This window comes from Ambystoma mexicanum, chromosome 8 (genome assembly GCF_040938575.1).
Source record: "Ambystoma mexicanum isolate Mex_15411 chromosome 8, UKY_AmexF1_1, whole genome shotgun sequence".
In the NCBI taxonomy this organism is placed as follows: Eukaryota; Metazoa; Chordata; class Amphibia; order Caudata; family Ambystomatidae; genus Ambystoma; species Ambystoma mexicanum.
The window spans coordinates 1,309,399,323-1,309,421,807 of record NC_090929.1 but is presented as its reverse complement, the minus strand read 5'-3'; the positions used below and the strand labels follow the sequence as shown (position 1 = coordinate 1,309,421,807).

General features: G+C 44.3%; 1 protein-coding gene across 3 annotated transcripts in view; it reads right to left on the bottom strand.

Annotated features, from left to right (window-relative positions):
* Positions 1–22,485, bottom strand: part of STK32C (serine/threonine kinase 32C) — a 2,128,976-nt gene that overhangs the window by 312,792 nt on the left and 1,793,699 nt on the right. For all 3 annotated transcript variants that reach the window (XM_069611418.1, XM_069611419.1, XM_069611420.1), the window contains exon 6: positions 2,177–2,266. In XM_069611418.1, coding sequence (XP_069467519.1) covers positions 2,177–2,266 — 90 coding nt within the window. The remainder of the gene's footprint in view (positions 1–2,176; positions 2,267–22,485) is intronic.

Here is a 22,485-nt window from a genome sequence, read left to right as displayed (position 1 = left end):
CTATACAAATCACAACCCTCAGCTCTGGGTTTAGGACTCTTGTATACATGGGTCCTCCTAATTAATCGAACTCTCCTCAGCATTTCCCTTGACTGTGGGTGACTTTTGTATCGGGCTCTGATGGATTCCACAATGACACCACGTGTCATAGATGACTTCAAGAGCACTACAACTCCCAGATGAGGCTCAACAGGTTTTATTTAAATTTTCAATACACCAGCTGGCTTTCCCTCTCTCTGTAACCTAGAGATGGACAAACCTACCCTAACCCAGGCTTGCCTTGACCCCACAGTGGTACTAGTGATCGGTAACCCCTTTTATCAAAAAGCAAACTATACATAGGTGCTGGCATAAAGGCAAACACCTTATCTGTATATACTTTCTCAGGGAATAATCTAGGTGACATCTATGTGTTGACTCGGTTTTAATAGTGCCATCCAAAACTCTTGGGCACTCATCTATCTTCCACAACCTTATATTTCTTCTCTATTGTAACACTCTCTATATCCCTGCTCCACTACTCTCCTCCCTTTGTTTCCTCACTCACTTCTGTCACTCTGCCTTTCTGTCTATTAGCTGTCAGTCCAATGATACTTCATTCTCTCTCTTACCAACCTACTACTCTCTGTATCTCTCCAATTTTCCTCTTGCTAAGATCTACTTCCACCCACCGATGTTACTCCCTACTAACCTCTCCTCCAATACTAGTATTGCTCCTGCCTTTTTCACCTCCTCAATACTACTACTAGCATCTCCACACCACTACTACTCCACACCATCTTTGCCTCACTCAGGTTAGAACTCTGCGTCCAGGGTTTGGGGAGAGAGAAGCCATTTGTTTCTATAAATAGGTGTCATTCAAACTGTTGGTCTTCTGGTTTATGTGGAATTCTCCAAATGATACATCATAGTTATGAAGTGTCTGGGAAACAGACAAGTGTCTTTTGTGACTCCACAAGTTACAGGGTTGTGTTGTGATCTGATGGTGTGTATGCAGTGTTGCATATTGTCTACTTATTCATTCAGTTTTTAATGCACCACAGCATTCGGAACACACGATGATGACTTGAATGGTTTTGTATTGCATCATGGTTAGGAGCCATACAGGTAAACCAGAGAATGATGCAGTGGAGTAACCTTTTGTCTACTTGAAGTTTTAAATTTTGCAATTTCCTTTCCAATTAAGAGCAGATATGTGAAGGGTGTGTAGCAAACGAGGTCGTTCCAGTGAAAAGTGAGTTATCTTATCAGGGGTAGGGTCATGCCAATCTTCCGTGCATCGAACAAAAGGAGGGTCTGATGGTGTGGAGGCGGGCTGTGCATGCTTCCCCTATGATATTCATTATAATGGAGGCAGGGAGGATTTTGTCTTTACAGGAGGTGGGCTTGGAAGCTGCAACAATTCTGCTCTAGACTGCCTAGCTATTGCTGCAGTTGTTACAATTTGGGGCATTGTGTAGAGGGATGGAGCGATCTCTGGGCTAACTGGAGCGAACAATGTGGAACCTGACTTGTATAATTTGTTTCCATTAAGCACTCTTTGATGCTGTTGCAGGTTGATGCAGCGTGAACCTTGAAGAAGGGTGTGCCCTTGTAGAATGCATCTGCTTGGTTTATTCGGTCTGGTTTTGTGGATAACATGCTGGTCACATAAAAGTATTCTTTTCCAGCCTGGCAGCTATTGCAATTCATAAAATATTGCCAGTCAGTTTGAACCATGAACCATGATTCTGCAATACCTTCTAATCTCTCTCTGTTAATTAAATAAAGGATTACCCTGCATGGAACTTGTATCTGAAAGCATAGTAGGCATTACCCATGTGCACATATTGAGCAACTTGCTATTCTGCATTCAAGGGAATTATGTGCCTGTGATTTTAAATGATACACATATCATATATGTTGATGGTGGCTCTAGAACCTGCCCCAAAGCAAGGAGACATGGAGCAGCATGAGGACGAACTCAACCAAAGTGGTTAATTTCTTGTGGATTCAATGAAGAGAAGGTAGTTAAGGAGGGCATTGAACATACTATGATACAGGGATTCTACTTGGTTCATAGCATAGTTAGACAATGCATTAAAAAGAATTACTGAAACCAGGCTCTGAGAAACAGCAAACGTATATATATATATATATATATATATATATATATATATACATATATATCACTTACCCATGTAAGGTTTAGTGCCCGCTAAAGAAGTTGCTCGTTCACCATCTTTGATGATAGTTGCAACGTTGAAATCTGTTAGATGTGCATGACCTGAAAAAAAGTAAGTCATTAAAAGTCAAATAGAAACATGATGTTATAATATCTAATAACAACCTGTGTTCATTTCTCGATAAAGTTCTACTCTTTGGAGGAATGGATCAATCGATCTGGACCCAAACAAATGGAGGCTCCTTCACGCTTACAGACCAATTAGATATGGTGGTGCCATGTGTACGGAATCGAGCTTAAGACTGATCCATTTAGTTTATTTTAGATAAAACCAATAACATATTACTATAAGGGTAAAGTGATAACCGCCTTGCATAAATATTATTTAATCATATTTCAGAATAAGCCTAGAAAATTGTTACAAAACATGTAGCTATTTACTGCTGTCGCTAAGTTAAAATGGGGCACTACTTAGTAGAAACCATCAGTACACAAACAACATTTTATGTTCATGAAAAATGTGAAAGAAAGACTATGAACCGCCTAGAACAAGAGTCTGATTTTGATTGGGCCTGAGCGCAGTGTGGGGTAGAGAAGGCGAGGGAGACCAGATGGCGTACTTGGTCTACTATCCAAGTAATTTGTAGCAGAACATTTTCAGATGGGCATATGGGCATATTGTGTTTGATTGAATGGCTTATGAGTATGTGACATTTGAGTGTATGGCATATAAGTGATATGAATTGTGTATCTTATCTATATATATATATATATATATATATATATATATATATATATATATATATATATATATTTGGGAAAGTTTGTTTGTATGTTCGGTGTTGGCTACAGCCCCATAACAGTTGGTGGGCTGAAATTTTGACCCAAGCTTGGCATACCAGTCTGGGGTGTACTGGCGATATTGAAATTTGACCAACCCCACTCATTCACCATGCACAGGACTGGGTCCTGTGCTATCAGTATATAAGATTTCGGGAAACTACCGATTTTGAAACCATTCCAAAAATAGGAAAGTTAGGAAGTTAGGACACAAGGTCGGCATACCAGTCTGGGGTGTACTGGCTATAGTACAATTGGACCAACCAATTGGACCAACCTCACCCATTCGTCCTGCACAGGGGTGGAGCAGGCTCTGGCCCTGTGCTAACAGCACAGGTGATTTCGGGAGATTGTCGTTTTTGCCATTTTTTAAAAATAGGACGTTATGACACAATAAAACATACACAAGGTTTAAGCGGACCCCCACATGCATACCCGGGCAACGCCAGGTGGTACCGCTAGTAGCCATCTATATGTATTAAAACTGATATTAAAGTGAGGTTTTGATTTGATTGAGTCTGAATATCCAGTTTTATTTAAAATAATAAATCAAGAAATGAATTACTTGCAGCATGTTTACAGAAGGGTACTCAGCATACATGATGTTGTATCACTAGTATGTTCTTTCCAATTTGCACACAAACATCTATATATGTATAATATATGTGGATAAATACATATTCTAGGCACAATGAGACCCTTTACTATGTCACAATATAGGGCAAGGTGGCATTGATTTTCTTAAACGTTGAGTCAAACTATTTACAGTACAGAGGATTCTGTTTGAAACCCAACTCCCCAAAAAGTCACAGCACGTCTCAGTATAAAGTTGAAACACAAAGACTTGCCTGATTTTCCCTAATGCTTTTGACAGGTGTTGGCATTAGGGAAAACTATCTGATCCGACATATGGTCCTCTGATATTTATACTGATTGATATTTAAAGGGTTAGACGCTTTCTCTGACAAACTATTGGTTCCTAGCTTGTGCAGAGATATAACCATGTGGGACACTGAGACATTTTTAATTGATTGCAATTTTTTTGTTTTATTTATATGCTTGGTTGAGGAAATATTTTTCTTTTGGAATGTGGGGATTGCAGTGCCTTACTCTCTCATTTCTGAAAACGAACCATGTTCGCTCTCCCAAACTCCAGTTCATTGTTTTTATTAACAGATTTCCGTTGCTTTATTGACTAAACCAAACACCAGTTACACAAGCGTGTCATTTCACATTTCAATTCATGGTGGCTAATGCTCCCAAGTTAAAGGAAAAAAATGTTATAATGTTGAAACTACTAAGTGTTTGTTGAATTTTAGTTATACATTTCAGTGACCTTGCTTGACCTGTGTTGACCTGTGTTTGTGATCTGATATTTAATTCATTGATTTCTTCAGTCTGTCTAAACAGCCAACCAGCTTTAACCGCAATTGCAAAGCCTTCAGAGTACTTTTTGGGCATTGTCCCTTCAACTTAAATTTCAGGCTCTATCCCTATTAAACCTCAGATGAAGAGCCGTGGAAACCTCAAAACACATGTTAGGCTGTTGCTTGTACTAAACTCTGGACTTTGAAGGCTGTTCTTTCATACAAATCACTTGGACTCCCGATTTTTATTTTGCTATCCTTGGCGCAGTGAAAATGGAACTTGTTTGTGTTGCAATGATATTGAATTCATTCTTGAGACATTTGGCTTCATAATTTGGTAGACATTGTACTCACTTTTGTTTATATTTGAAAGGCTCTGGGTAGGTAGGGTATGAACCTACTTCCTACCTGCATCCCCAACATTTCAGCTTTTCCTTTCAGTCTATACACCTGCTCCCAAAATCCCATTCAGCTAATCTGGTACAGTCTTGGGAAAGGCCACTCCAGTGAGTCCCATCTGGAAAACAGCCTCTGAAGGATAACTACATCAGCTTCTTCCCAGTGCACTGTCAAATAGGCTCACTTCCTTTTCTGATTTCATCAAAAAGATAATCTCTTCCTATGCCTTTGAGTTTAAATAGCCTGCTCAGAAGACAGTTGCAGCATCATTTGATTCAGCATTGTCGTACTGGCCAGAGCCAGTGATAGGTGCACTTCACTCGCTGACACTTGTTACGCTTCTCTTGAATGCCATTTGCCCACTGAATTATCGGTACCATACAGGAATGTGTTAGCTATGAGGTGCCCCTTCTCCTGGAATGTGGAATCTAATTGGATTGAATCTTAATTTGTTTTTATTAATCCTGGTAATAAGCATTACATATTCATGTCCACATAAATATTCTGAATCCAAAGACATACTTTATGTTTTTGTAACTGCATGCATAACTGATTTTTTTACAATGTGCAAATGTGAAAATGTATGCATAATTCATACATTGTAATTTATCGTTCATATGTGCACCTGATTGGTGGTGTTCTGCTGAATTCAGATATATGTTTATCATTCTAATCGGACAAACAGTTCTGAAGTAACTAAACATGTATTTCCCACTTGTCATCTAAATGCATTGCTCTGTGCAGCCCATTTTTAAAGTTAAATGTGCTTTTGTTGCATGAGTTCCCTCTTGTATCAACATAAACATCTTCTAATGAACAAAATGCAATTTTTAAAGACTGTTTACTGAAACAGACACACTTTCTTTAAGGGGCCTTATTGCTCTGCTGTGTCAGATAAGATCTGTCTGGACATCTGCTATATATGAAGTCACAATTTCTGACTGAATGCATTAATCCATCTCTTACTGTGACGGGCCTTCAGAAAAGCAAACACATAATAGGACCATGATAACCCTGATGTTGGAATTCATTTTGACAGATATGCAATTAGCCTTTTTAATTCTTTGATCATAGTGATGGATAATGGGGTCTTTGCATTCATCTGTTCAAGCAAGTTGATACAAACAACCCTTTCAGAGTTCAAAGTATATGTAAAAGAAAAATACTCTCTGTGTCTTTTTTTACTGGTAATGGCAATCTATTAAAGTGTAAGCCTATCCGCAGATTCAACTCAATCTATCAGAAGGCGGGGGGGTTGTATGTCATTTCATCAACAGGTGTAATTTCAATGGGTTTTTTTTGGAGTATTTTTTACTGAAGAAATTAATCCAAATTGATGTATTTTAAGTGTTGGGGGATAGCTCAGAGGCAACACATTTGTCCAGGAGGCAAGACAATGCATAGCAACACCCGTTTGAGTCCTGGTCTCCCGCTTACAAACTGGTCTCTGCTATTAAGCGTGTTGTAAAAGAACAATTATAATTATTATAAGAGGATTTGAAATGGAAATTCTGTCCATCATGTGTTTGCAGAATACCCAAATACATGTTTCACAGCTTAACTAGTTCTCCATGCAACATGGCATAACACATGCAAAAGCACATTTTAAATTACAGTTGTATTTCTTTTTTTTTCATTAAAGTCTGCCACATCATGTGTTTTTCTGTCACTGTGTATTATCTGTGTTGAATTAATTGCATGGTATTACAATGTAAAGCCATTCAGAGTTTGTATTAAGGGAAAAGAATGGAGTGCATTAAAGTTAATCAAACAATACATTAGATGTATACATGTGCAGGAGGATAAACATTTATCTAGCAATGACCTGTTAAAACAAACTTAAGAATAATATTTCAAGAATGAACTTCTTACTCATCTCTAGTGTGAATACCTGAAAGCCAATATAATTCCAAGTGGTATTATAGTATAAAAGGACCTTTGCCTATTCTGGGATAATGCAGAATTTATGACTAACCTTAGCTATATTTCTGTGAAATCTATCCGTGATCTCATGGTACTATCAAAACATTGCAGCTTTCTTGTAGTAACATGCAAAAAGATCTTGATGATGAAGAGAAGATGTTTCTAGAAAACACTCCTATCATTATTGCTAAAAATAGGTTATCTGATATAAATAAACAGCCTCTGAGACATTTGGGAAGTAATAGCATGAGAATCTTACAGAGTCATACATTTGTGATTTTATATATTAACAGAAAAGACTCAAATATTTCAGAAGAAAGAAGCAGCAAGTGAAACTTGGAAGTCGAATCCACAGTTTAAACATTGGGGAACTTAAGAGGTAAAGGTTGAATGTTACTCTACAAGTCATTACTTTTTAAATTCATAATATCATCATTTAAAGTGATACTGCTATTCCATTTGGTATATTTTCCATTGACACATAGTCAATTAGATGAGGACACTAACAAATTGTGAACAATGGAAGAAGAGAATGTATATGACATGAGTCTGATGCTCAAGGCAATTTGCAGCAACCTGCATTACACAACCCCTGTTAGCATTATGAACACCGTACCTAAGGTGTTTATTACAGATATGTAACATTAATCATTCTTATTGACATAATTGTTTAATATATTGTTTAATATATAAATTAAGATGTTAGTAAGTTATACTTTAGAAAATGATATGCTTAAACTGCTTGGTCTATGAGAATCACAATGAGGGTTATTGATGAACAATATTAGAGATAGAATGATACATGTCATTTTTGAGTGTTGTAGAAAACTAGAGGCAGCTGCATGTCTATCTATGATAGTCAATGTTCTGTTGGGTCTTTGTATATGGCAATGAGTATTACAGATTAATAATGGTTGTAAAATACTTAGATTCATTTGAGTAGTACAGCAGATTAGGAGTATGAGCATGTGATCATATATGGTGCATATAGTGGTGTGTAGCACTTCAGTATTATATTGCATATATTTTTTAATTGGTCATTTTTTGTTTGTCTTTAACTATATATTAATGTGAGATGTGCACATAAAAAGCAAGCATTATGATTGTAATCAATAATTTGTTTTGCACTGAGCAATTGCAATTACTGTGACTTGTTTTCTGCTTACATTCCCTACTTGAATGAAACAGTTAAACTGTAAATTGCCACCTGATCTGCCAGCCACTTTGCAACCGTAACTCATTGTGATTTGTTCGCGACTGCCCCTCTCCTCCTAAGTGAATTAAGTATACTGCAAAGTTGCCTGTGTAACTGCTCATCCTACCATTTGGCTACTATATTTAATATACTTTTGCTTTCCGTATGCCTTTCACACTTTGAGTGAATTATTCTCACTGCAAAGTTGCACATGTCATAACGTGCCTTGCCTGTTATGCCTAACTGATGCCACATTTCATCCACACTGTCATGATAACCGATGCCACAGCCTACCTAAATTCCTGTGTTTAACTGTTGCCATGTCCCGCTAGCAATCTCCATATAATATCCAGATGCTGCGCTAATCTAATTCCGCATTTTACCTAAATTCATTTGCTTAACAACTGCCAAACCCCATCTAGATTGCAGCGCCTTACCAAACCATCTGGCTAGCTGACCCTTTCATCCACCGCGCACTGAAAGACTTATCTCCTAAGACTATAGCCAATATCATTTCCTTACCTTGTCCACTGGACGCAAGAAGCTACAGACTTATAGCTAGATTACCATGTCTCTACGAACCACGAACTAGCCATTTACTAAACCACAATCATCTCTACCTTAAAAACAACCGTTTGAAAAAACTAAACCACCTCCTGACCTTAATAAGACAGCCTCCTCTGCAATACAGAAACACACCCCGAAAAACCTACCCAAGATTAAATCTAGGTTAACCAAAACTACAAACAACCATAACCCAGACAGGTATTCTAAAATCAACACTGCACTAATAAATGCCCGCTCCTTAGTGGCACATGCCACAGAAATAGCAGACCTAATTGCTGTGAATTACCTGGACATCTTAGCAGTCACTGAGTCCTGATTACACGCTGCACCAGCCCTCGCACTAGCAGTCCCAGAAAACTTCCAATTCCTCAGAGCGAACAGAGGAGACGGCATCGCTATCATCACTAAATCACAGTTAACAATTAGATTAGTACCATCATTTTACATTTCATCATGTGAAATTCTCACAGCTAAAGTACCTATCTCTAACGTAAGCACCCTTACAATATACCAAGTATATAGACCCCCAGGACCTACTGGTTCCTTTGAGGATGACATCTTAAGTATCCTCTCTAACAATACTAAATAAACTTCAAAGGTTTCTTATTGAGGGACTTTAACCTCGGTTTCAACGACCCAACAGACAAAGAGGCTAAGGCAATCGCCAATATGCTCCTAGAACAAGGACTTACCCAAAAAGTAACTCAGCCAACTCATGTTAAAGGCAGGACCCTTGAATGGGTGGCTGACACAAGCTGTGAACTATCCATCAACTCACTAACTCCACTATCGTGGATTAACCACCACCTAATTGCCTTTATGATGGCAATAAACAAACTGCCACAATCTAACTTGGTCATAGCCCCCCTCAGCTGACGAGGAACAAAAAAGATATCACAGCTGACAAACTACTTCCACTTATCCTTGCATCCCTAAACTCACTTACTGCTGCCTCTGGCCCGAATATTCTAGTCGACACCTAGAATAACACCATGGCTAATGCGTTAGATTCTATCGCTTTGCTTAAACTACGCAAAAGTAAACAACGGGCCCACTTGAAAGCCTGATTCACTGCACACCTAAAAACAGAAAAAAGAAAACTGGAAGCTATATGGCGCCATACCCCTTCAGTTGAAAATAAAACAACCTTGACTAAATTTGCTGATAACCTCTTACAAGAAATAATCCATGCTAAGAAAGAACTATACCATGACAGGATCTCTAAAGCAAGCTCAAACACAAATGAGTTATTCACTATCCTATGTGAAATGGAGGCCCCTATCCCACCAGCTGATAACATTATCAAAGATAAAACCTGGTGTACTAACATACAGAATGCTTTAGCTAACAAAATTGGACTTCTGAAAGATATGGTTGCCAACAAGAAATCCGCCCTGCCCAAACAGGACACACATACCCCGATGTCCAAGTCACCAACTAACCGACCAGATCAATTCAAATACTCCAAAGTCTCTATCCTTGAGGTGGAGAAAATTATCTCCTCACTGAAACCATCAAGATGCCAGGGGGATAATTGTCCAACACAACTAATCAAAGATGCAGCCAGAGACCCGGCACCATTTATATCCAAACGTATCAATGCGTCTTTCTCAACTAACACTGTCCCAAGCAACCTGAAAAGAATAATGGGTCCTACCATTACTTTAAAAGCAAACATTAGACCCATTCATTCCTACTAACTACAGGCCTATCACAACGGTGCCTTTCCTTCTGAAGATACTTAACAGAGTAGCGTATCTTCAGATACAGCAGTACCTTGAAACCAACCACCTTCTAGGCGCCCGCCAATCAGGCTTTAGGCCACAACATAGCACTGAAACTGCACTAACTGACTTAAAGACACAAATCGAGGAACTTAAAGACAAAGGTAAAACTGCCATGCTACTCCTCCTTGACCTGTCAGCTGCCTTTGACTTGGTGGATCATGTAGTCCTTTGCAAACACCAAAATTGGATAATCTGGGTGTCTCCTACATCAACTGCGCAGACGACACCCAGATCCCCATACCCCTTTCAGGCAATTACTTCAATGACACGGCTCTTGTGAACAAAATGTATCTTCTCATTCATGCTTGGATGGCCACACATGGCCTCTGCCTAAATGACGATAAGACTGGCCTCTTAATCTTAGGAACCCTGGCTAACCTCAAAAAACGTAACTCTGATTACTCCTCATTTCACATTGACAGCAGTACTATCATGGTCATCAAGGAAGTAAAAACTTTAGGATTTTACCTCGGCTCCACCCTAACCTCGAGCTAACAAGTTAACTCCTTGGCCACCACATCAGCATACACTTGGAAATTAATTAGGGCCTGCAGGCCGTACTTATCTTCAGCCACCTGTACTATCCTAGCAAATGCCATTATACTCTCAAGGCTGGACTACTGTAATGCCCTTTACCTGGGCGCCAACATGTACATCCTAAATAAGATCCAAACACTTCAGATTAATGCCTTAAGAATGGCCCTAAACATCCCAAACAAAGAGCATATATTTGAGTTCAGAAGACACAACCACTGGTTATCAATCAATGACAGAATCCTGCTTAAAACAACTTCCCTTACCTCCAAATGCCTGAATAATGCTGCCCCACTCTACCTCACCAAACGCATAGTCACAAAAAGCACCAATCGACCAACTAGGACTGCCAACTTTTTTTGCCTCATTGTACCACAATATAACTTAACTAAATTAGGTGGTAGAAATTTCCCAGTCTTGGCAGCACAAACCTGGAACTCACTCCCGCTCTCACTTTGCACAGATCAAAACTACCCTAGCTTCAGACCCAACCCTACGAATAACGCGCTTAGCTTACCACCTTCTCATAGCATCTATACTAAACACCTGAATGACTATCTCGTTGTTGCCCTCTATGTGCCTTCACCTCGATGCCCTTGACTACCATGCAATTTATGTATCTGTAATTATTGTATACTACTATATATACTTGCAATCCTATAATGTGCCCCTTACATTGAATACCTGCAACCATATGTACCTACAATATTGCAACTGTACTAACTGTAATCCATGTAACCTAAGCCTAACACCTTCATGTAATGCCTGTGCCCTGCTACCTTCGGGTTGGGTGTGCCATATAAAATAAATTACAAAAAAAAACAATTCACTTTACTAACATCACATTGATGTGATGCCATTATAAAGAGTAATTTGCTCTAAACATGGGTAGGTTAGAGCTCATTTACAAATATTTTATTATGATTCCATGACTCAGATATAATGTTATTGACATTAAATGGCAGTGGAATAATTGAATGGCTATCTTAGATTTATGAATCCACATTTGAGTACAAACCTTAGAGATCAATTGTTTCACAGAATGCAGTATTATATATCTACCATATGTTTTTACTTTTTGGACATGATCTGGAAAGTGAATTGCGATTAACCCAATTTTCTTCCAGTGGTTCAATGGTTTCAACTCTAATATTCAATTCACAAAGGTAGAGAGCCAAACAGGGGTGCATTTTTAGAGATCACCAATCAATACCAAGAATGTAAATTGCCATGTTATCTATTTAGAAAACCAATAAATAGAAACACACTGCTTCACTATAAGAGTGACCAAACACATTCTCTTAGTCACAATTTACTCTATGTACAATATTTCCGTTTACAAAAAGCTGCAGTTCCCCACATGATTTCCATCAACAAGCTGACATTTTGGATACAAGTCTAGAATATCGAGGCTACCAGAGTAAATTATTAAAACATTCTAACAAATGAGCCGAATACACACCACACTAGACTTTGTTAACTGCAGCATTCTATTACAACAGATACAATGGTTTGTGTCACAACTTTTAATCCCAGCACCCAGAGTATTAAAACCATTCAGCAATATTGGCAATTGGTCTGATTGTTTGCCTTCAGAAAAATGTCAGTGTTTGCATTAAGAAGAGGTAACACCTGTAAAGATGAATGATATCGCTGAACACATGAATGCCACAAGCAGACAATATGCAAAGCGATATTATGGGGCCTAGGCCCCCTGATGGGATGTCTGCGATGCATCAGCTGTGTTACCTGTAGAATCAGTAAACCAATGACAGGTATTCAAGTAGAAACTGTGACTGGAGATTTACAGGACTGACTAATTGCAAAAGCAAATCAGTCCTATACTGTATTAAATTCCCATCGGGCTTAAGATATATTGGTAGGACCATTTGAGCAGCAAACATCATAACTGCAGAACACAGATTGTGTATCCACTGCAAACAAATTGAATGCACCTTTAGTAGGAATTTATGTGGAGCAAAACCCTAGGGAACATGAACTACTAAAGTGAATTGGTGATTCAGTGTTCACTTGTTCCAATATGGAAAGAAACATTATGCATAAAGTGCAGCAATGGATTTGTAGGATGAAGCCTCAAGTGACATGCCTCAATTACAAATTGTAATGACCTTATCCGAAGCCATGAAGAATATTATGTTTTCATGTTTTAATTTCCTCATTTGCTCCTGGCAATTTATCATTTTTAACTTCTTGATATAAATGTAAAATGGTACACTTATCTCATGCAGGATGAAATCATATCACTTTGTGAAATGCGAGGTTGCTGTATAGCTGTGGTGTCTTTAATGAGGAGAATGACATAATTATGCCTGCCTCCAGGGTAGATTAAATCTATACCGGCACAGAGGGGTTCTATGACCAGTTTCTTGAGGTACTTTTTGGATTAGACATTTGACCCAAATATTAACTTGCATCCACTCCTAAATGGTGGGGTACCATTGGTAACTGTGGGATACCATCACATCATGTAACGTGATACATAGAGATAAATGCCCAGAAACCACAAACGTAAAGCTTTTGTGTTTTGGACCAGAAGGAAATGCTGTAACAGAGTTATGGAATCCCTGTTTTTGAGACCGTGGTGGCAGACGTTTGCATGAATCCTATGAGCTGGTATCATGTACATTATGAACCGACATACAAGTGCATTATAAACATGAGCGGGTACAATGTGAGGCTATTTTTGCTGGCAAAGAGATGGCATCTCCAAGCCATGCAGCTCATGATGCATTGTGTTTTGAAGTGGCAGAGACCATAAGTTGCTAGGATTACTATAGCACATGCCTAAATGGAAATCGGATATTCAGTCTTGAGGTGAAGCTGCCCAGGTGGGAATCGGAGCACGTGACTGTGATAGGTGGAGAAAAACAGGAGAATCTAAATCTGATAGGGGTCTGTAAAAAAGGTTCTTTGTTAGTAAGACCACTTGATACATATTAAAAAGGGACTGCGTTTCTGGCTCGGGATTAAGTTGCTCAGATGATGATACTTTGTTGGTGTATTTTCTTGCTTTGCAATGAATGATAATCTTACTCTGACCTGTTGCTACATGAAATTTCATTCTGAATACCGACTATATTAAGCAAATACTGTAGGACCATCAAGTCTAGTCAACAGTGACAATGTGATTAAGCAGTATCAGACTACAGTCAAATGAGGGAGGTGTTTGAATGCTGCAGTGGTGGAGCGTAGTATGTCCAGAGAGAAAGATTGGTCTAGAGGAAGGCAGCAGGAGACCCGAGTTTTAGAAGTAGTGTAATATGACAGATAGCTCTGCTGTTTGGGAGCAGAGGCTGTACGATATGTGCCCAGTGAGGCTATGGTTGTATGTGCTTTGCAACCCAAAGGGTAGCTTAGCTATCTGAGAATACATCACTAAGCTATGTGTAACTTGAAGGCTAGTGGTAATGTTCTATCCTCTAAAATATGTGCAATGTGAAGGATAGCTTCCTCTATAAAGTCTGAGCATTTAAGGCCTTTAATTAGTTATGGACAGCTCTGATTGGGATATGAAAAATGTTGCACAATTTTGTGAAATTGTGAATTCGATTTTGTGGAATAAAATACAAGTTAATCAGTGCACTGGTGGTAAACAAAGCCTGTTGAATTGGGTTTTATTTTTCAAAATCCTCAAAATTGCTGAAAAGCACTCCGCAAAGGGACGGCTGCTTGCGATTTTCTCAGCAAACAGAGTCAAATATTTTCACTTTGCTAAGAATTTGTGCAACAATGTTTTATCGGTAGGTCTTTTCTAAAAAATTCTGCGGGGAAACTCATACAAATAATTATCAAGTCTTTACTTGAGACTTCCATTTACTTTCCTAGAAATAACCCGGACATAAACTGTTTCTGCAGATTTTCTCTTTCAGCGTTCCAACGTTTTCACTTACAAACGCGCTCCCAAGTTTGTTTATTGCTTTGGTTTCAGCAAACTAACAGAACTTTATTTACTAGAAAATTTCACTTATAGAAAATCCCTTAAATTCGCTTTTTCTCTATTAGAGTTTTCCACTTATTTTGCTGATAATCATCCAGCTAACTGGATTTGGGTAAGAATCTTACCAGCAATTTCGACAAAGGCTTATTATGAAAACTCATTCAGAAATTCCCAAATATCACGAAGTTGAAAATGATCAAATTCACCCAATTACATCAGTGAAATCTTAATTTCACACAACCCTCTCTCAAATGACTGAGGGCCTCATCACGACTTTGGCGGTAACCATTAAATCTGGCGGTCACGCTATTACCGCCAGATTTAAGGGTCTGCCAAATCAGGACTTCGGCGGATTTCGCCCCAGCTCTTGGCTGGGTGAAAATCCACTGAAAATTTGCGCTATTAATGCCGGTGGGAAAGCCGCCGGAGGTAAGAGCGCACATTTTCCCATTGAGCCCAATGGTGAATGGGGCATTCCCGAATGGGCTCAATGGGGAATGGGGAATTACATTACCGCCAAACTCGTGATCAGGCGCTATTAGCGCCGGGGAGTTCGGCGGTAGGGCTAATACCGCTGGCGGTAATACCGCCGGTGTTATGCCAAAGTCGTGATCAGGCCCTGAGTCTGTAATAAGAATAAGCAGCACTCTGGCACATATGAACACCATCCTTGCCAGTTTTACCCTTTGCAGACTAACACGTTGAATCCTATTTTGTGAAGCCCAAGCAAATAATTGAGCAGTACAGCTATCTAATAATAGCAGCTTGGAATGTTTGAGCAACACTTTTATGTATATATTGGAAACACCATGGAATAACCTCATCATCTTAACAATTTGTATAAAGCACAACGTGCAACACTAGAATGGTCTCCTTCCACTGTGTCAGCCATGAGATTGAAGCAGCCACCTACGACACCATGCAAGTAATTTACTCATGAAAACCAGAATATTGTATTTTGAGCAATATTTGCAGTATTGCCTAAAAAAGATTGGTATACTTAATTAAATCATCAGATTGTAAGCCAATGACTTTAACTGCATAATACCTATTGTCTCTCTTGTACAGATTGCAGTGAGAATTGAAAATGTTATAAGACTCGTCAAACTAACACATTAATGAAAAACTGTTAAACACAATGATGCACACATCGAGTGAGTGCCTGGAGCTTGGAAGTGTTTATTTTTATGTTTATTGGCCCTCATTAGGACCCTGGCGGATTTTTACCGCCATCCACGGACTTTCCGGCCATGGCGCAAAGTCCCTTTACGCCATGGCGGATGGCGGACTTACCGCCCCATTCCGAGGTCGGCGGGGCGGTAAGTCCCCATTGTCCCATTTACCCTTCCCCATTCCCATTTCGGCCCCATAGGGCTCAATGGGAGTGGGGAAGGAGTTAATTACGCCACCGTAAAATACAGATGCGTAATTAACACCAAGGTCCCAGAGCGCCATGGATTTTTCCGCCCGCAAAAAGCGGGCGGAAAAGTGTCCATGGCGCTCTGGAAACTCGTAGTTGGCGGTAAGGGGTCGGCGCAGCTAACGCTGGCGCAAACCCCTTACCGCCAGGGTCCTAATGAGGCCCATTGTGTTTATATAGCGCTTTATGCCAAAGCGCTTTACATTATAACTAAGTGTGGTACACACATTTTGGAAATATGGGGGTGGGGTGTTTTGGAGTAGCAGCAATTCTGTTTCTTATATACTCATTTGAGGAACAGGGATTTTCAAACTCCGTTTAGCTATGATTATCCCTCACTTTGTTAGTATTCATTCATGGTGCAGCTGCTGTGTTATTTTCAGAAGCCCAGCAATAAGAGAGAAGTGTAGTCAAGTGAACAGAAAAAGGATTTTTACTAGGACCGACATGTACAATTAAATATATAAATCCATATGTCTGAACGTTGAAAGTACCACGGTCTAGATGCGTAAGCAAAGGGGACAGAAGATTTAGGGGGTAATTCATAGAATTTAGCGCACAAGTGCCGCACGCGGCTGGCGCACAGTGTGCGCGTGTGAATCCCTGCGCCAGCCGCGTGCGCTAAAATCCATTTCCGCGCACAGCGTATTCATGGATTCCAGCCACCAAAACCAGCCGTGGCGCACAGTGGCGCAGCGACCCTGCAGCAGCGCCAGTTACGCCCCCAAGAACGCCTCTCACGCAGGGAAAAGCCATCAAAATCCCCAATCCAGCGCAAAGGGCTGCGCTAACCCTGTACCAGCACGGCAAGCGGGCTTCGTGTATCACTGGGGTGCGCGGGAAGTACCTCACGCGATTGGCCCCGTGTGAGCAGGGTACGCGTATTTCAGGGGTGCGCGGGAAGATCCACACGCGATTCCAGCAGGGTACGTGTATTTCAGGGGTGCGCGGGAAGTTCCACACGCGATTTCAGCACGGTACGCGTATTTCAGGGGTGCGCGGGAAGTTCCACACGCGATTCCAGCAGGGTACGTGTATTTCAGGGATGCGCAGGAAGTTCCACACGCGATTTCAGCAGGGTACGTGTATTTCAGGGTGCGGGGGAAGTTTCACACGCGACATCAGCAGGGTACATGTATATCAGGGGTGCGCGGGAAGTTCCACACGCGATTGGCCCCGTGCGAGCAGGGTACGCGTATTTCAGGGGTGCGCGGGAAGTTCCACACGCAATCTCATCAGGGTACATGTATTTCAGGGTGCGGGGGAAGTTTCACACGCGACATCAGCAGGGTATGTGTATTTCAGGGGTGCGCGGGAAGTTCCACACGCGATTGGCCCCGTGCAAGCAGGGTACGCGTATTTCAGGGGTGCGCAGGAAGTTCCACATGCGATTCCAGCAGGGTATGTGTATTTCAGGAGTGCGCGGGAAGTTCCACACGCGATTGGCCCCATGCGACCAGGGTACGTGTATTTCAGGGGTGCACGGGAAGTTCCACACGCGATTCGAGCACGGTACGTGTATTTCAGGGGTGCGCGGGAAGTTCCACACGCGACATCAGCAGGGTACGTGTATATCAGGGGTGCGCGGGAAGTTCCACATGCGATTGGCCCCGTGTGAGCAGGGTACGCGTATTTCAGGGGTGCGTGGGAAGTTCCACACGCGATCTCATCAGGGTACATGTACTTCGGGGGGCGGGGGAAGCATCACACGCAACATCAGCAGGGTACGTGTATTCCAGGGGTGCGCGGGAAGTTCCACACGCGATTCCATCAGGGTACGTGTATTACAGGGGTGCGCGGGGAGCACCACATGTGAATTGCACGTGTGGGTCCTCCCAGGTGTTCCCTCTACACCCTCCATGGCCCCTGCAGGTGGCTCACACCACAGGGGCCTACCCTGCACATGTCCTGCAGGCACCCCATCAACCATGGCCATGCCCCCCAGCCAACCCACATGTCAACTTGCACTACCGCCCACCAACACATGTCACCCTGCACCTCCAGCCACCAGGGGCACCCTCCACCAGGCCCCCATTCATGTCTCCCAACCCCCCTGCCCCCAGCACTGTGGGGCACCTGCCAGCAGGCCCCCACCCATGTCCAACTCATGTTCCCCACCCCCTCACCCCCCAGCACTGTGGGGCACCTGCCAGCAGGCCCCCACCGATGTCTCCCACCCCCCCACCCCCCAGCAGTGCAGGGGCACCCACCACTAGGCCCCCACCCATGTATCCCACCACCCCCACCCCCCAGCAGTGCAGGGGCACCCACCACTAGGACCCCACCCATGTCTCCCACCACCCCCACGCCCCAGCAGTACAGGGCCACCCACCATCAGGCCCCCACCCATGTCCAACTCATGTTCCCCACCACCCCCACCCCCCAGCACTGTGGGGCACCTGCCAGCAAGCCCCCACCCATGTCTCCCAACCCCCCACCCCCCAGCACTGTGGGACACTTGCCAGCAGGCCCCCACCCATGTCTCCCACCCCCCCACCGCCCAGCAGTGCAGGGGCACCTGCCAGCAGGCCCCCACCCATGTCTCCCACCCCCCCACCCCCCAGCACTGTGGGGCACCTACCAGCAGGCCCCCACTCATGTCCAGCTCATGTTCCCCTGCACCCCCACCCCCCAGCACTGTGGGGCACCTGCCAGCAGGCCCCCACCATGTCTCCGAACCCCCCCACCCCCCAGCAATGTGGGGCACCTGCCAGCAGGCCCCCACCCATGTCTCCCACCACCCCCAGCAGTGCAGGGTCACCCTCTACCAGGACCCACCCATGTCTCCCACCACCCCCCCCCAGCAGTGCAGGGGCACCCACCACCAGGCCCCCACCCATGTCCAACTCATGTCTCCCACCACCCCCACCCCCCAGCACTGTGGGGCACCTGCCAGCAGGCCCCCACTCATGTCCAACTCATGTACCCCTGCACCCCCACCCCCCAGCACTGTGGGGCACCTTCCAGCAGGCCCCCACCCATGTCCAACTCATGTTCCCCAGCCAACATGTCATCACAATCTAGATCCCTGGTCCCTATGGTAAGCCTCCAAATGCAAAACACCCACCCGAGTATTGCATCCACCCACTCATAATTGGCAATTACATGACAGAACACCAATTGCAAGTTCCGAAACAAACACATTTCCCTCACATACACCCAATGGGTGTCAGTGAATCTCAAAACCCATATCATGATATGCATGAAATCAATGAGATGATACTACACATTGAAGTTTGATAAAAAAAATATGTATTAAAGGAAACATAAATAGAATCAAAAATAAAGAAACAGAAATGGGAATGTACAAAAATGAAAAGAAGCATGTCCGTGAAAAAAAGCAAAACCAAAAATCAAAATCCAAAGTAATGGTGTCCAAATTCACTATCCAGAAAACAAAATCCAATGGGAAATAAAATTGAAAGCCATTGCTCCATGGTTAAAATGTGAAAGAAAAATACAACCCAACAGTGAACTATGTACATACGAACAAGCCAGGGTCCATTATCCCAACAAAAGAAAGGAAACCTATCTAACTACACTAACTAATAAAATAAACTATGTACAAAAATGTGGCCAATGTCCGAAAGGTCCAAAATAAATCAAAAAAAAAATGAAACCTAACACTACCTACATAACTATGTACAAGGGCAGCGGGCTAGTTTGACAGCTCACTTGTGGATGTCCCGGGCCAGGGCATCATCGAACTCCTGCTCAATGTCCCGGAGGCGGTCCTCCTCCATGGCCCCGAGGGTCCGCAGGGCCGTCGACGTGTCCACCTCCAAACCCCTGCGGATTGCCTGGAGGCACTCGGCCCGCCTCAGGGCCCTCCGCATGGAGTTCTCCGCCCTGACCATTGTGAGCCGTGCCTCTTCCGCCCGCTGCCGCTCTGCATCTATGGCGTGGCCCAACGGCTGCCACACGGAAGACACTCTCTGTCCTGGGTCCTCCTGCCCTCCGGCCGATGCCTGCCCCTCCGATGTTGAAGGCCCCGAGCCTTCATGGCTCCCACCACGTTGCTGCTGCTGCTGTGCCTCTGCCCGTGCACATCCTCCGCCGGCTGGGGTGCTGTCGTTGATGTGGCCACCCCTGCTGGACGTCCGACTCCCGACTGTGGCAGGGATGCCTCCTCCACCAGCCTGGCCGCACCGTCAGAGGCAGCTCCACAGGGCACCCAGGTGACTGATGGGTGGGAAGATGGCACGGAGGACGACTGGCGCGTAGGAGGTTCAGTTGAGGAGGGGGTCATAGCAAGCCCCATTATACGGTGGAATCCGGCCTGGGTGACCTGTCCCAGCAGGCTGACGTGGTCAACGAACCATTCGAGATGACGTGCAGTCTCCTCATGAAAAGACTGCAGTTCACCTCGCATGGCCCGTTGACGCAACGCCACACCACTCAGAACAGGCTCAACCCGGACCCGGATAGCCACGTCCGCAGGCAGAGGAAGGCCAGTTGTCGTGAGCTCATCCCCTGCCTGAAAACGGGTCTGGACGTAGGCATCCCTGCTGGTGCAAGATGATTCAGGGACAGGATCAGGGACAGGATTGCACACAGGCACCTCCGTGGCGGCCTTTGCTGCCTCCTGTCCCTGGTCCTGCACTGCACCACTAGCACCAGTGGGATCCCCACCTCCAGACCCCGTCTCTGTTGCTTGCACGGCCTTCTCCTCCACCAAACCCCCCACCAACCTGGATGACTCTGTGCCATCTTCCCCCGTTGGGCCCTGTGGGGTCCCAGCTGCCCCTTCTGCTGCCGAGGAGTCCAACTCCAACCTCCGTCTCTTGGACATCCCCCCGCCAGCTGCGGCCTGGGACGCGGCACCGGACTCCTCACTCCCCGACGAGATGACAACATGGGAGGTGAGCCGGGCCTTGCGTCTCCGGCTGGCGGTGGGATCCCCGCCGCTGTGCTCCACAGCACCTTCTCCGCCCTCTTCATCAGTTGATGCTGCAGACAGGGAGAAATAAAACGCAGGCATCAGGGCACTGTACAATGGACACATACACACATGACAGTTGTACATGAGTGGCATTGGCAAACCTCAGACATGTCATCACAATCCCCAACACACATGTCATTTCAACTCGCACACATGAGCCATACCACAGCCATATCGCAACTGCCAGCACCATCCATACACATACAACAGCATGAGCAGGCAAAGGTGAGCCAGACATCACATGCAACACAGGAAGTGCACCACACATGTACACACACCACCACACTTGCATGCATGTGTACACCTCTGCCAAGTGTCGCAGTGTTCAGATGGGCATCCATGTCACATCTGCCGATCAGGCTTCCACATACCGCTGTCACATGCATCCATGTTGCATCACTGTTGCACCCTTGTCAAATACACACAGAAGCACATGTACACAGTGCTGATACATGCAGCTGAAAACAACATACATGCGTGACATCACGGACATGTCTACTTACATACACATTCATCCAAACATGTGTGCCCACGCAACTGCATTTGGCATGCAAGCCTACACACACAAGCACCATCCATGTCTCACACATTCCAGCCCTCGCATGTGTTAGCCCCACGGCCCTGTACACCCCCACCCATACTCGACCCCATACAAACAGATGTGCAACCTGCACACTACTGAAAAATCACCACACGCACAGCTCACAATCAGGATGCATGTACACTTACCGCTCGACTCCAGACGGGTCTGCCTCTCAAGGACCTGGACGTGGAGCGCTGGGGATATGCGTTCCAGGACCCTCATCTGTTCTTCCGACAAGTGGCCCCGGCGCCCCTTGGCATCCGCTGCCTTCAAGAGGCGCCGGGCCTTGTTCAGGGTCCTGGACCTGAAGTCCTCCCAGCGCTTCTTGACATGTTGGAAGTCGCGGACTGCCACACCCTCCGCGTTGATGGCAGTCACGATGTCAGTCCAGATCTGAGTCCGTCCTTCCTTGTCGGCGCGGGAACTTCCGAAGAGGGCATCATAATGCCCCAGGACTTGCTCCACCAGGACACCAACTTCGGTGGCACTGAAGCTGGTGCCCCTCTGCCTCTCTGGCCGGGGGATGTCAGTGGTCTCAGATGGTGTTTGCCCCGACATGACAACCCCAGAGGCAGGAGTAGGTGGGCAACTGGGTCCTGGGGCTGGGCTGTGGAGCGATGGAATCCCAGTCGGGAGTCTTCGGTTCCAGCAGGGGTGGTCACAGCAACAGCACCCCTGGCTGATGTGCAGGCAGCAAATGGCAGGGCACGTGGGCAGCAGGCAGTCAGGCAGTCAGGCAGCAGCATATGGCAGGTGGGAGCGTGCTCGGGGCTCTGGGGGCAGTAGTTCGGCCTTCTGGGCAGGAG